Here is a 16,051-nt window from a genome sequence, read left to right as displayed (position 1 = left end):
TTCTTTAAAAAAGCGGTAAAAATCTAAGAGACAAAAAGGTTATTCTTTAAAATGTCAATGTCATGAACTCACAAATTCTATTAGATTAAAGTGAGAAATTCATAATTAAAAAAAATTAATTAAGATTAAGATTGTTTTCTTCATAAACGATTCTAAAATTCTTTTTTTCTAAATCCGACTGCAAATTATAATTTGATGACGTCATCTGCTGCAGGCACAATACGTGGCACGCGGGGGCGCCTGTAATGTGAAGTAATGCGTTTCCACTGGATTAAAAAAAAAAAAAAATCAATAATCTAGGATTGCAACAAAAAGAAAGTGGACTTCTACACAATTCTTTCCTCTTTAAACGTCTCAAAATACAGTTGTGGTCAGAAGTTTACACACACGCATTTGTAGGCATGAAGGTTGTGGTAATTTGGGGCTTTTAGTGATTTCTTTGACCTGTTCGTTTTCCAGGTTTGGGTTATAGGACATCATACATCTTTAATGACTTTAAAAACAGTCAGAATAATTCTTACTGGATGGAACTCTTATTGTCAGACTTGGTAGAATTTATTTATGCTGACTGGTTTCATGGCATGTGCTTATAATCATAGTCTACAGATTTTCAAGAGTGTTGAGGTCAGGGCTTTGAGAAGGCCATTCCAGAAGCCTGTTGTATCTATTTTAGTTTTAATGTGTGTTTGGGATCACTGTCCTGTTGGAAAATCCAACCGTGTTTCAAGTTTCAAATGTCTAGCTGTTGATTTGAGGTAACATTGAACAATTTAGAACTAGTTCCCTTTCTTCATTTTTCCATCCACTTTGTCCAGTGTACTCATACAATTGGCAGCAAAAAACCCCAGAGCATGATACTACCACCACGCTTGACAGTTGGTACAGTGTTTTGAAAGACTCTCCTTTAATCCCCCAAACAAACCCTTTATCACTGTGGCCAAATAACTCAATCTTTATCTGAGTGGCATGCTGACAAAGAGAAACTACCAGCTGTAGTCAATGAAGATTACTAATAAGATGTTAACAGGTTTTGTCATGTTAAAGACATTGTAAAAGAAGTCATTAAAAGCCCCAAATTACAGTGACATGTTCAAAATGAGTGTATATAAATTTATAATTTATTATTTATTACTTGAGAATTTAAATTTTAAAAAATCCTTTACTTCATTTACTACAGATTTTCTCCAGTAATGCAGCATATTTTATAAAATGACCATAGCTTTAGTCATGACTACAGCATAGACAAACTGAAGTGCAGTAAACTTATAGTAAAACTTCTCTTAATGCAGTTGATTATGACACAATATTTCTACTCATGTTCCATAAGCAGTATGAAAGAAATAATGACAAAAATCACACCGGGAACAATTACAGTATATCATTAGTTTTATTTTATATATTTACAGAAGAATAGTGTCAAAAACAAGTTTTATTATCATCATTATTTTTTATTACTTTTAACGGTGCTGTGGGAAACATTTGCATCGGCCCTGAGAGTTGAGTCCCACCCCACAATGGGATGAAACCACAGGTCTCTGTAAACCTCTGCAGCAGCACTCCCCTCAGCTGATGTAAATCGCATCTCTTCTCAGTGCATGGTTGACTGATTCCTTTCACAGAACCCTTTATTATACAGTCACTGATGGGCTGGTGGTCGTGTGATATCTAGATCTCTCTCTACAGTTACAGAAGTCAACTGTTATCCGCTACACAAACCCGACAGGCACTGCCAGAAAGTGCCAACATCAGGTTGTTGATGTCTTACCCAATAGCGCATCTCCATGTATTAGCCACCTCTTTCTCTCTCCCTTTCACGAAACACAATGTGATGTTTACTACACTGTCTGTCGCCCTCTCTGGAACAAACATGACGCACTTTTATAGGGTTTATTTTCATGACCTCAGGTGATTGTTGTTTCCCAGCGGAGACCCCATGCCAAAAGGAAAACACCATTTTGCACATTGAAAACACTGGGAATCACAGGGAAGCACTTTGCACAGTTACTCTACACTATAATGATCACTTCAACCACAGCAAAGGCATCCAGGAATCATCAATCACTTCAAATCAATATTTTGGAAATAGGAATAGCAAATGGGTCTTATTAAATTAGCTGGCTTAGTTTTAAGAGGTAAAGGAAATCTCTTATGAGGGCTTCACTCCTCTTTAGTTGTTTTAATCTTTTAAATAACTAACAAATGTACACATTTTTCATAGTTTTCTAGCATGTTAACCATAAACTTTCTAAGTTAAAGCTTTTAGCTTAAGTGAAATGCTGGAAAACAATCACTTGGTGTCAACTTGGGATGTTATTGCAAATTCAGACCATTTTAACTCCGATTGTAGCTGAATAATAGATGAAATTTCACGTTCTAATGAAACCTAAAAACAACAACTTAAAGTCACTTTGAAAAGGCACCGTTTATACCCGTGAAGTGGTTTGATGTAAATTACCATAAGGTTAAACAGTATGTAAAAACAACACTGAGAAGGCCAGTGGTATTTTCTTCTTACAGAAACTCTGCTAAAATTAAAGTGTGAAGGAATTGTGGCAGCTGCTAATGAAAAGATGTCCAAATGTTCTTAGTTGTGCCTTCCATGATTTTTATGGAGAAGAATATGTGTGTTTGTGTTGTTTGTGATTCCTTATGTTGCTTCTGTTTCCACACACTTTACTCTTTAGGAGGAGAGCGGTGATGACGGATTAGTCACACTCCTGCCTGACATTTGCTTCTCATTCTGTCACTCTCCCCCGCTGCTGACACACACAGAGCGACCCTTCGGCTCAAGTGCTTCAGATGGACACCGCCACTACCCTCATCACATGACGGAGCACTGCTCGGCTGACCCGGCCCCAGGGCCTCCAGGGAGATTGAGTGAGTCCATGTCAAAGTTAAAGCCAGGAGGCTGGAGAGGAAGAAAAAAAAAAAAGAGAGGAAGAACTATAAATATTTGTGCTCATTTAAAATCACATAAAATTCAGATTAAAACATCAACCGCAGTTCTGTTATGAAAGGGACAATCAAATTACAGCACATTTTCTTTCCCTGAAATCTTAGTTGTACAGCGAGGTCAAACACACAATGGTGTGTTTACTTACCGCATCACCTGCTAGCTCTTTGGGTGGTTGTCCAAGGTCTTGCAGCTGTTGGTAAAAGAAACAGGATGAGTTACCAGTTTCACTCTACACATAAACTGGTGTTTGTATGAGATAAGAGACAGTGCTGCATCACCTTTTGCATCAGGTCCATGATCCTCTCAAATGTGCTCTCTTTATCTGCTGCACCCTCTTCCTCCCTCTCAAAGAGCTTACAGATGTCTCCCATGATTTTGGCCTGCTGCTCATAGCGCTGGTAGTCCTCTGGACTAAGGCTCGGTTTGTTGGTTTCCAGCCACTCTGGGTACTGCAGGAATTAAGTACAGTTAATACAATTACTGAATGGGATACTGCAGAATATAATGTCTGCTATAAAACCAAAAGCACACCTTAGTAGTGATTTCCTTCAGGGATGGATAAAGCACCTCCTTAGAGAGAAGATTCTGCATGATGGACTGCATGATGGGCAGGATGTTTCCATCATCACCACCACCACCTTCACCCTCCTCCAACCCTAGGCCCTCTAGTGCTTTGACAAGGTCATCTCCAGCTAGTCCCGAAGACTGCAAGAAAACAATCAGACTATGAAATTGCTCTCATATGCAAAACCTTCATCATATTTGCACAATTTCAGCTTGACCCACCTTCAGGTTGTCTGCATTTTTGGCCAGCCCCTGAAGGGTTTCTTTAAGACAGGAAGTGAATTCTTGTTGGGAGGCAGTGTCAGTACCTGGTCAGAATAAACAGAGTATTTTGCCAAAAAGCCAAAATAGGCAGAAGACTAGAAGTAAACCATAGTCAACACAAGCCTATATCTTACCAACTTTTCCCGCAGCCTCTGATAGCTTCTGAAAGTGTTGGAGAAGCTCCGGTTCCTCCTGAGCCAGCTCCGTCATGGCCTTCTCCCACTCCTCCTTAGCTTGGGCAGCCATGTCCCCTTCAAAGAGAGTCTCGAAGAGCTTACAGTCCTCAAGCAAAGGGGGCTGAGACAGGCAGAGAAAAAAACCCCAAAATACCTTATTTAGAAATAAGGAAAAACTGAGGGAGATGTTCTTCTTTTCACTCCATCTGAATTGAAACTGTTTTGTTTTTATGTTCTAGACCCGACTCTAGCTTACACTTGATGTAAACCTGCAGCAGTCTTGCTTCCTAATAGTAAAAGAACCAACATTTGAAAGCTCAAAACTAAAATAACACCGACACTTTCTAGTTTGCAGTTTTGGATAGAAAATTAACAGAAAAAGACAGAAAAGCACTGCTTTATCAGTCAAATATTGCCATCTGCAAATACTGATATTTACTGATATCAGGAAATAAGAAAGTTGCGATGTTTATCTGTTGTGTGACCTCAGTTTTTTTGGTGGTGAAATGTTAAAAAAAAAGTGATGAAGGACTGAAAAGACTTCAAATTGTCTCAGTTCTTTCTTTAAAATCAACATTTCCTAGTTTTCCTAACATTATGGGGAATACACAACAGTAATACACAACTGCCCTCTGGCAGACGGTACAGAAGCCTGCAGACCAGGACCACCCGACACAGGAACAGTTTCTTTCCCCTCGCCATCTCCCTCCTAAACAGTTGACCTGTCACACTGCTCCCCACTGCCAGACTGCAACTGCACCTTATGTACATTCTGTAGTATTCATTCCACCTCATTTCATTTCTGTATTTTATGTATATAAGTTTAGTTATTTATAGTTGGTTTACACAGCTTTGTGTATGTATGTGTATGCATGTGTAATGTATATATAGACGTGTGTGTGTGTGTGTGTGTGTTTTACATTGCTGTGCTTGATAGCCACCATCTACCGGAACCAAATTCCTTGTATTTGTCTGCACATATACTTGGCCAATAAACACGATTCTGATTCTGATTCTGAAAAAACTGAAAAAAAAAAAAAAAAAGTATTGGTATTCACTATTAGCCAAACTTTTATTTAAAAATTTGCCACCGGGACACCACCATGGTTGGACTCAACTCTGATGGAGATGAGAGAGCATACAGGACGGATGTAGAGAACTTGTCCCTCTGGTGCTTAGAAAATAACCTGAAGCTAAACGTCCTTAAAACAAAAGAACTCATAATGGACTTCAGGAGGCACAGACAGGTCCATTCCCCACTGATTATAAATGGAGAACGGGTGGAATCTGTCTCCACCTTCAGGTTTCTGGGCACCTGGACCCACAACACCATCACCCCGGTAAAGAAGGCCCAGCAGCGGCCGCACTTCCTCCGTGTCCTGAGGCAGAAAAATCTGAACCGGAAGCTGCTGCTGGCCTTCTATTCTAAACATTCTATTCTAAATTATTTCGCAAGCACCTTTTGTGCACCACTGCTGGCTGAGGACGAAGCGGCTGCAGGTTCAGGGGCTGGAGGGACGGACGCCTTCTCAAAGTCATCCAACGCACCTGAAAGAAAGCGATGACATTAGAACCAATTCAGTCAAAATGCATTTAATGGTTTCATATTCACTGACAAATAATTATCCAGTTATCCCATTGCTATGGGTTTGTCCCATTGCTATGGGATAACTGGGATAACTGATGGGCAGGATGTCAGCATATGACATCCTGCTGCAGCATATGATGCTGCAGCAATTTTTCTGAACTATAAAATTGTCTATTCTATAAAATTCTTGTTTTTAATCAACTCATTCTGAGTTCAAAATAAAAAAGGATTATTTTCATTATTAAAGAAAATTAGCAAAAGCATAATATATTCACATTTTAAAACACAAAGGCAGTGACTTTTTTTTTTTTTTACTAATCAATTAATCAACAATCACTTCATTCTTCAAACACTCATTTTGACCTTTAATTAGCAAAACACAACAACCTGCTTAATCTTAAACTGACCACAAGAGTGGCAAAGAAAGGTTATTTAAGTAACTTAGAATATGAAATGGTTGTTCAGAAACTGCTGATTTACTGGGATGTTCCCACACAACCATCACTGCGGTTTAAAGAGAATGGTGTGAAAAGAGAAAAGATCCAGTGAGCAGCAGTTCTCTGGGTGAAAATGTCATGTTGATGTCAGAGGTCAGAGAATAGCCAGGAAGCTTCGAGCTGACAGGAAGGCAACATTAACTTAAATAACCACTCAATGCAACCAGTCAACACAGAAAAGCATCTCTGAATGCAAAATACATCAAACTTTGAAGTACAAGGGCTACAGGGGCATAAGACCACGCCAGGTGAAATTCCTGTCAACGAAGAACTAATTTGAAAACTAGAAGCTTAGAAAAGGTTTGACTGGTCTGATGAGTCTTGATTTCTGCTGCAACATTTGGATGGAAGGGTCAGAATTTGGTGCACATAACACAATAATATGTTGTCTTATGTAAGACAAATGATGACTTTAAATTGAAGGAAAAATATATAAAGTGGTTTGAAGATTTTTAGCCCTTTTCTGATTGTTTTATTATTGTTATGAATGTCTTTTATATTGAAAACCTACTGTTGAGAAAATAAAACTGTATATAATTTAGCCTTTATACATATTTGGAAAAATAAAACACTTTAAATCCTAAGCTGGGTTGTTTTGAAAATTTGCCTTGAACAAAATATGTCGTTAAGGAAATTGACTCCGTGTTCTGTGCAGATACACGATGAAGGGCACAAACTGAACCCGGATAAAGTTATCTGACAGCAGAGACATGAAGCGATTCGTGCTGACGTTTCTTCTTGAACATTACTTCTGCAGATCTTTGGGACCCGGGCAGGAGCACCTGACGTTGAGCTAAGCCCTGACACGGTGGAAGCACAACAACAACAAAAAAGGACACGGCGACACCACGAAGCTGCACGAAAATCCCACTGCTGTGTTCAGAAATACACACACTGATAAAATATTAATGCCGAGTCTTACTGTCTAATAATTCTTCCAGCTCTGCATCGTGTCCATCGGACGACCCTCCTGTTCCTGACGCCATGATGTTGCCTTCTCCAACCCAGCGCGGAAACTGCCGCTTCTGCTGTAAAAATGTCGCGAACACCTCTACGTCACTCACCCGAGTCTGATTTTAAATGTAGCGCCGCCTCGTGGCCGGTTAAATATTTTACTCTGGAGTGTTGTTTAGTGTTATGGAAAACGCGCACACAAAAGCACAAATGTTTACATAATACTTCCTGTATTTAATTTCTGTTTTTATTAGAATTTATGTGACTTTTTAAATGTTTTCTATTTAATTGTGGTCACCCTTTTGTGTCATTTTCACTGTACAATTTGCCTTTATTTCATTGTTCTTTGAGATTGTCTTTATTTTAAAGTATCCTACTTTTATTAAATTATAAATATTTTACAGATTTTGTTTGGACATGGTGTTTATCCCATCTTCACCTCGTTGTTCTTATTATTACAATGGACAAATTCTGTATCTGTAAATGTCATTGATAAGAAACCACACTGCTCTGTACATTTAGTCAGTTTAAAACTCGCAAACATTAAACTACAGTTGTTTTATTTGAGAGTCCTGATAGAGAAGTATAGGGAAGATTAAAAGGACTTGAACTGTGGATCTAGCCAAAGCGTGTGATAGAATGAAGTCAGGAGTGGCAGAGAAGTGTGTGAGGGTGGTGCGGGACACGTATAAGGACAGTGAGACAGTGGTGATGTGTGCAGTTTAACTGATAGATGGGTTGAAGGTGGGGGTGGGATTATATCGGGGTTTAGCTCTGAGCACCTTCTTGTTTGGACAGGTTGGCAGATGAGGTCAGCCTGGAGTCTCTGTGGACGTCGATGTTCGTGGATAACATTGTGATCTATATTGAGAGCAGGCAGCATGTGGAAGAGAGCCTGGAGAGATGGAGGTATGCAATGGAAAGAAGAGGAATGAAAATAAGTAGAAGGCAAGATAGATTACATGTGTTTGAATGAGAGGGAGACAGGTGTAAGAGTGAAGCTGCAAGAAGTGGTGATAGTGAAGGTAGTTGATTTTAAGTACTTTGCGTAAACCATCCAAAGCAATGGATGGTGCACACGAGAGGTGAAGAAGAGAGTGCAGGCAGGGAGGAGTGTGTGGAGCCAAGTATCAGGGGTGATGTATGATAGAAGGACAGCAGCAAGAGTGAAAAAAAAGTTTAAGGCTTACAAGATCACCTGTTATGATGTCATCTTGGAGATCATGGCACCATCACTGGAAATGGTTACATCAGAGGGGCAGCTCAGGTTGAATAGCTTGGAGACAAAGTTAGTAAGGAAAGGCTGAAATGGTTGGATCATGCAAAGAAGGGTGTTGAAGATGGAGCTGCCAGACAGAAAGATTAATTGACATGGTAGACAGAGGCTGAGATGAAAGCAAATGATCCACTGTGGTGAACTCTGCTAAAGGGAGCAGCAAAAGAAGAGGAGGAAAACTCTGAAACATGAAGTGAATCAATATCATTACAGTTTATAGTGGTTATTATCCTTAGTTTTAGGCTGATAGAGAACCTGATTTATTTTCCCTTGTTTTTTATATCACGTGTTGTATTTTTGGACATGATATGAACATGTAAGATGCTGTTCTTAAAACGTGGGTTACTGAATTCTGAGCAATAGTTAGTTCATTTAGTCCTCATCTAACCCCTTAACTGTGCAGCCATTGTGCCAAATATCAGAGATTAGAAATATTATAACTTTATATCATTATGTTCAGATGCACTCCTGTGTGCAAAGTGGAAAAATTATTAATTAATTTGAATTAGAAAGACTAGTTGAGTACTTTAATCTCTTTGTGCTTCTTAGAATCCTCTCCAGTTCAGACACTTTGTGCCACAATTTTTGTGATACAGCTGTAGTGCACCAGATTTTTTTTATTTATTTATTTATTTTTTTTTATTGCCACTGTACATGTTTATCTACATTGGCACTCTGTACATTTCAGGCAACAAAGTATATATCTCATTTACAGTGACAAATTTTTTTTCTTCTTTTCTCTCCTTCCCCCTCCTTCCCCTTCCCCTCCTTCCTCTCCCTCTCCTTTTTACATAAAATATAATTACCATTATATAAACGATCATATATCAGAATTTTTTTAATACAAAGCACAAGATGAATTTTACAGAGACATTATAACACACAGGGCACTAGCCTATATAATAGATCATGGAACAGACATTCACATTTGTCATTATATTGGAAAATATATTGTTAGGCATCAACATTTTACTTTTAAATGGACTTCGAGAACTATAAATACTTTCAGAACCAGTAGAATCGTATATGAGCAAGACATAGTGTGTAAAGGAGTGTAACTTCCTTTTTAATGTCATGTGGAAATTGATTTATTTAGAAATTCAATAATAAAACCCCTGAGCTGTGTCATGAAGAACTACTATTACGTAGTAAAATACACTTAAAAAAATGTCTATCTAGTTATTAGCCCCACAGGCCTTAATTGTTGAAATGTGAACGATTTAAATAAGTCAAATCAGTCTTGTATAAATGCCTATGTGATACCAGATGTCGGGGGTTTCCTTTTTCTATTTTCAGGAAACGCGTCAGTTTTACAGTCCATACACTGTAAAATGTAATTCTAGCTGTTTGTTATTTCAACATATTGTAGCGGGCCAGGGCTGTTCGGGGTTTTGTTTTGACAGTCATGTTTTGTTGTTACGTTGCCATGGTTACAGGTGACGCTCTCTCTCTGCGTCTGTGGCCCTTTTCTTTCAAGTTCACAGGCTGTTGTATTTTGATGGAAGTTCATTTTGGCAATATTTCCAATAACTGACTGGGTTCAAAAAGAACTTTTTGGCAGGACTCCGATGCTTGTTGTCATCTGTTTACCCCTATGTAATCACTTAAGTTGTTATTAACTGCTGCATGCTAAGCTGCAAGAGTGCGCTGAGGACTGAGACAAAATATGGTCTACAAACCAGCATTATATTAGTTTTTATCAGATAGTCCTCCAGTGTGCTTATTTTTTGCTTTAATTATATTGTGCAGTTATTTGTTACCCAAAAAATGCTTAATGCTTAACAACAGCTCACTATTTTGACTTATTTTTGAACTCTTGTGATCAGTATGACTAGATTGTGTGAGTTTTCATACTAAAAGAGCTGTAGTGATAAAATAACTGGCATCAGAGACACTGATTTTTGGTATGGTATACTGCAGAAGTTTTTTTTTTTTTTTTTGCATAATTTACCTTTTAATTAAACTGCATTCTCTGTATTGTAACAAAACTAACATTGTTTATATGTCAGAAAATTAGCAAACATGAGTAAATGGCGAAAACAATATAATTATAACATATATTTTTATTTTACTTATTTTAGGTCTGTGAAGCCAAACTTGATGCTGGGGATATATTTTTGTCAGTGGAGTCAAATGGTAAGTTACAATTTGTGCATTTTGTCATACTGGAAACACCACAGATTATATTGTAACTTAATAGCTCTGTAGAACAAATGATATAAAGATTGTAGTGTCAGGGTACTTCTTAAGAAGTAATATTGCACTATTGATGATCGCATGCAGGTGGCATAAACTAAATATTCAGACGTGCTACCAACAAATGATTCATTAACAAAAGCAATGGAGCAGACTGTTTAGGTTCTTGTGGTTGTAATAACATCCATAACTGCAGGTTTGTCATTAATTTATTTTCACAGGTCTAGATGATCACATCTGTCTTTGTTATTTAAATGAGTTGGACTTGCAAACTTTGCACTCTTTTGGGTAAATTGCTGTCCACTACATATACACAGAATGTGCACAGTATTTCAGATCTAAAAAGGGAGTATGTAATGGACTTGCTGGCTTTAATGAAAAAAGCCTGTTGTGTAACTTTAATGAGGCAGTTGGACTAAAACAGTATTGCTCATCAAGGTAAACATCTGAGGAATAAGGAAATTGTTACTTGTCCTTTTACTCAGTGTTCTTTTCATCGCACGTTTACTAAAGTTTTACATCACATGAGTCATTTTCACAATCATTCTACTTTAAAAGATTTCAAGACAGAGCTTATTGTTCTCTGAACTTCCTTGTTCGCTGAACGGCAGGTAAAGTGCATCTTTTTGTTTGTTTGCTTTTGTGTGTTTGTGTTTTCTCTAATGGGCCTCAGATGACTGTTTGCTTAAATTTGGGTCTCAAAGAATCTTTTTTTTATTCTGCCTGTACTCTCCACCCCTCTTCTTCCATTGCTCAGGTTGAAGCAGAATTTGCCTGTCTTACATCTGTTGACCTGAAAGGGTTCCTTTTTGCTGTGCTTGACCATTATGGAGAGGTTCGTGGAGCTGTACAAAATCAAGAGCGGCATAGGAGGGCTAACTAGGCTCATAAAATGCTTCGGTGATGATGTAAGTGTTCAACTGCGAAATCTAATCCTTTGTTTAAGTTTTAGGTTATCCAGTTCAACTGATGAACTCATTGAAAGAAAGCTGATAAGTAAAGTCTGTCATCATATTTCACAACTGGACATTTAGTGTGGTAACTTTTACAGAATCTGTGTATATTGGTGGTAGGTTGGATATCATATTCTACTTGAATGTCCTGATAAGCCTGATTCAAAATCTCCAATGATAATCATATATTGATGGAATTATGTATCAAAAAGCTGTGAATTTGGAGCTGTCTACATGCTTCATAAACACTGTTTAAAAAGTGTTTTTGTTTTCTTTTTGACTTCTTTGACCAGAGCCCTACACAAAGGAAGAGGACAGAGGACCTCATTTTCTAAAGGAAGAGCCCTCACACACTTTCAAGACTGTGAAGGTTAGCATTGTTTCTTTTAGTAAATTTAATAATGACAGCACCACAGTGGATTTTAAATGAAATCCACTGTGGTGGATGAAACATGTGGCATCTATGAAACAATAGATGTCACCAGGGTCTTTCACATTTCGCTGCTGTACTGTTCACTTCAGCTTTACGTTTGATTTCTCACATTGTATATTGTAATGGCAGAGATATTAGGATATTTAAGGGGCTGCAGTGGCTGCTACAGCTGTGGGGGGCAATACTTTGGTGAAATGTCCTGGACCCTGGAAAAGAGACTGTGTAGACTGGGTAAGCAATTAAAGGTTACTGGCCCAGAGTCATTGGGCAGCTGGGTAAAGGTGGATGTTGATATTCAGTGCCAATTATGCAACCTGTTCAGCCATGTCTATATGCTCTTTTTTCATGCTGTTAATATAGGGGGAAAAATAAACTTTAATCAATAAACTGATTAAAGAAGCATTGTCTATGGAGCCATAATCTGATTCTGTAGTGTAGCTGCAGCTTGCACATTTCATGTATTCTCAGCCAGATTTGGTTTAGAGCACAGCCAATATTTAGCATAAGTAGATTTAAATTCACACACACTGATGATGGCAAGCTACATTGTAGCCACAGCCACTCTGGGGCGCACTGACAGAGGCGAGGCTGCCGGACACTGGCACCACCGGGCCCTCTGACCACCACCAGTAGGCAACAGGTGAAGTGTCTTGCCCAAGGACACAACGACTGAAACTGTCAGAGCCGGGGCTCGAACCGGCAACCTTCCAATTATAAGACAAACTGGCAACTCTTGAGCCACAATTCAGTCATCCACCCATGTGTGTGAATGACTGAATGTGTAAAGCGCTTTGGAGTCCTTAGGGGACTAGTAAAGCGCTATACAAATACAGGCCATTTACCATTTAAATTGAAAATTTTGTTTGAATTCTGCAATTGAAGACATGCTCAGTTATTTATGAACATGGTCTTTGTTTAAAGCAAGAAATGGATTTGTAACATGGGGGTGCATATCTCATTCTGAAAAAACTTTAACAACTAATAAGTGTTACTCAAAGCCAATCACCATCATCCAAAGCATCAGTATGGCTCTTCTTTGGAAAGACATGAATTCTTAAGCACAAGGGATATTGTGTAATTGTAATTGTGTAATTTTATTTATTTTTTTGTCTTTGAACCCTTTTATAGCCGACAGGTATTGAAGACACGTTTTCTAAGAGGATGAAAGTTGGCATTGTGATGGTGAAAGAAGAAGACATCATCGATGTGTTGGTTGTCCTTGAGGCGGCAGTAATCCTGTCTAATCTGAGGGATGTCTCAAGTGCCATTTCCATGCTGATGGGCCTTCTTTTTGCCCTCAACATAGACTATCCAAAGGAACTTAAGGGCATCTTTGAAGTCATTCAGAACGTCCTAATGAACATTGGTGGAAGGCAGTGCATCTCACTAGTGCATGGTCTAAGAAACAGACTCTTGCAGAAAGCCATGCAGAACTGTAATTGTATGCTCACAGCATACAATTGCCTTAGTGTTAAGGACAGTTTTTATTTTACTGTTTGTTTTTTTATTCTTGCAAGTTCTCATTCTCACTTTTGTATGTCACTAAATGACTACACTTTACATTCCAGATTAGACAATTACTCATTTGTTCATGGTTTAAGAAACTTATGTGAACAACAATATAATGGTGGACTCTGCAGATGCTTATCTCATGCAAGTCAGTAGTTTTTCCTTTGTTTTGCAATTGAGCAGACTCAAACTAATGTTTCTGAAATATCCATCTTATCAAATGTTTCAGAAGCATGCACTCATTTTCAAAGATATTGGTTCTGTGGAATTTGTTGCAATTGTAAACGAAGACAAATACAAGAGTTTGATGTCTTAGTTGTTATAAACTGATCTTTACTGTCACTTATCAAAGGTTTTGTACTATTTTAATATTTCAAGTTTTATGCTAACAGGTGTGACTGAGCACAATGAAGTTTAAACATTTTGCAAATGTAAAGAATAACTTTTCTAAAATAGCAAGTGTCCCGTTGATACATTACATTAATGCAGACTTTATGTTGTTACAAGAATCACTACTGCTCCTAGAGTATTGGTCAGAATTTAATCTTCACCCAAACTGGGCTCAAGACCAAATTCAAATTTATTGTTTCACAGGGAGCAACCTTTGAGTTTTGATGGATTGTGAGCCTGATGAGCTACGTCACTGATTTTTCTGTTTCTCAGATGACTAAGATGGCACAATAAATGGTGAATGTTGGGTGCTCATGAGTAATTGTCTTGTCATGTTCTTAAAACAAACTTGAAATGATCAGATACACTTTAATGGAATCTGTGGGGTTTTATTTTTTTTCTGTAAACAACGGAAAATTAATTTAAAGGAATGTAGATATTTAAACCTGAGATCTAAGATAAACCTAACAGGTAGTTTTGCTGAAATGGATGTTAGAAAGCTAAAAAAACAAAACAAAACTTAAGATGTTTAATACACATTTTTCTTTACATCCAGTCAGTCAACTCTGATAATTAAAATGAAACTGATTTACAAGTTCACTCAGCCACCTTAAGGAGCTCAGTTAATTAATAAACTTAAATCAACTTAGCTAACAGATTATGTTAGTTAAGCTAAAATAGATTCCTAAGTTAAAAGAACTACTAAAGTATTTGAATTAACTAAAAAACCCAAGTCAACTGAACTAGGACAAGAGTTTAAACAATAGATTATTTTAATTTAGCTGAAAGGGTTTTCCCAAGTAAAAATGACAATTAAAGGAGTTGAACTGACTAACAAATCTCAGTCAACTAAACTAAGTCGAAAGTTTAGACAACATGTGATTTTTCATCAACATAACATTTGGTTGTGTTACAAGAACAAACTCTATTTCTTGACTTAACTTAAAATTTTAAGGCAGCCCTTTACCTGATATTTTTAAGTTGAAACAAGTTATATTTTACAGTGTACAAATAAATATGGTTGTCAGGGTGTCGTTGCCAAGCAACAGCGTGAAAAATATACTCCGAGTGCAAACATTCAAAGGGAAGCGCTGACAAATGTTTAGCACATCCGGCCCGTAGCCATAGTAACGCTGATGAAGATGACAACATTGATTGTGTTTTTTTAATGGCCACACTTCACGTGTGGGTTTCTAAAACGTTAACGTCTGATTTTCTAATCAGATATCGGGCAACTCAGGATGTTTCCAGGATGGTACGTTGTGGGGAAATCTGAATATTTAATCACAAATAAATACAGCGTAGAAAGCAGGTGGATGATTTTCAGGCGAACAGCATCACATGACAAGTGTTTAAACATTAGTTTTCATTAAGCAACTTATTTTCCAAGTAGTGAAACACATACTTATATAATTGCTCTCATATAAAAGTCATGACCCCGCTTAAGTAATACAAAGGTTTTAGAATACCATTATACATACGTATTATTAACATCATGCTATTAGATGATAATTATTGATTCATTAACCTGTACATCACTTTTACTTTGCAGCTGGAGATTATTTTACTTACTATATATTTCTGATTAGTATTACAATATACAATATAATATCTAACTACAGCTTTTAAAATAAGCAGCAGTCTACAAGATTTGCAAGTAAAATAAAAGTAGAATATAGAACTACTTAGGGTATATTCTATCACCAGCCCTATCTATGCTTTTGTCCAGTGACATTATGAATAACAGAACTGTACAATTATTCAGTAATAGTTATGTGGTTATGACAACGTGTGAAAAAATACCTGATTAGAAGGAGAAAATAAAAAAAATAATAGCCTTTTTTAAAATCAAATGTGACATACAATCTATGGAAGCTTGTTTCCACTACTTTTTTTTTTAAACTTGGTATTTTATTTTAGTTGTTTGTTTTTATTTACTGCTACTGGGATTAATCTGAGCTGTCCTAACTCAAAATGTTGCAATGCAATTTAAAAATAAACAAGAGATATTAAATCGAGATTTTGAGATGAATAACCTGCAATTCTGTCTTGCAGATGGCAAAAATAAGTAAATAAATAAATCCGTCTCTCTCTCTCACACACACAAACACGCACATACAAATCAGAGTTGGAAACAAGCTTCCATAGCTTATAGCAAGGTATTGCTAATTTCCCAGCCATTTTCTCTTATTGAGAAGCATCAGCTTCTTGGGTTCTGCCACCATCTTTGCCGTTCGTGAAATCTCCTTAAATGTCAGCCCAAGATTTATTTAAGTGATACTGAAATTAATTTAG

At 37.4% G+C, this 16,051-nt stretch overlaps 1 protein-coding gene across 1 annotated transcript; it reads right to left on the bottom strand.

Moving 5' to 3' along the window:
* Nucleotides 1–1,368: 1,368 nt before the first annotated feature.
* On the bottom strand, nt 1,369–7,099 carry pex19 (peroxisomal biogenesis factor 19). Its single transcript, XM_003447464.5, has 8 exons — nt 6,968–7,099; nt 5,420–5,508; nt 3,919–4,081; nt 3,743–3,828; nt 3,488–3,661; nt 3,235–3,405; nt 3,102–3,146; nt 1,369–2,908 (listed from the first exon to the last, which is right to left on the bottom strand). Exons 1-8 carry the CDS (start codon nt 7,029–7,031, stop codon nt 2,822–2,824), a joined length of 879 nt encoding a protein of 292 aa, XP_003447512.1. The 5' UTR covers nt 7,032–7,099; the 3' UTR covers nt 1,369–2,821.
* Nucleotides 7,100–16,051: the final 8,952 nt, after the last annotated feature.

The sequence above is a fragment of the Oreochromis niloticus genome, linkage group LG18 (assembly GCF_001858045.2).
Source record: "Oreochromis niloticus isolate F11D_XX linkage group LG18, O_niloticus_UMD_NMBU, whole genome shotgun sequence".
NCBI lineage: Eukaryota > Metazoa > Chordata > Actinopteri > Cichliformes > Cichlidae > Oreochromis > Oreochromis niloticus.
The sequence above is the reverse complement of the archived record's forward strand: the minus strand, read 5'-3'. Positions and strand labels throughout refer to the sequence as shown.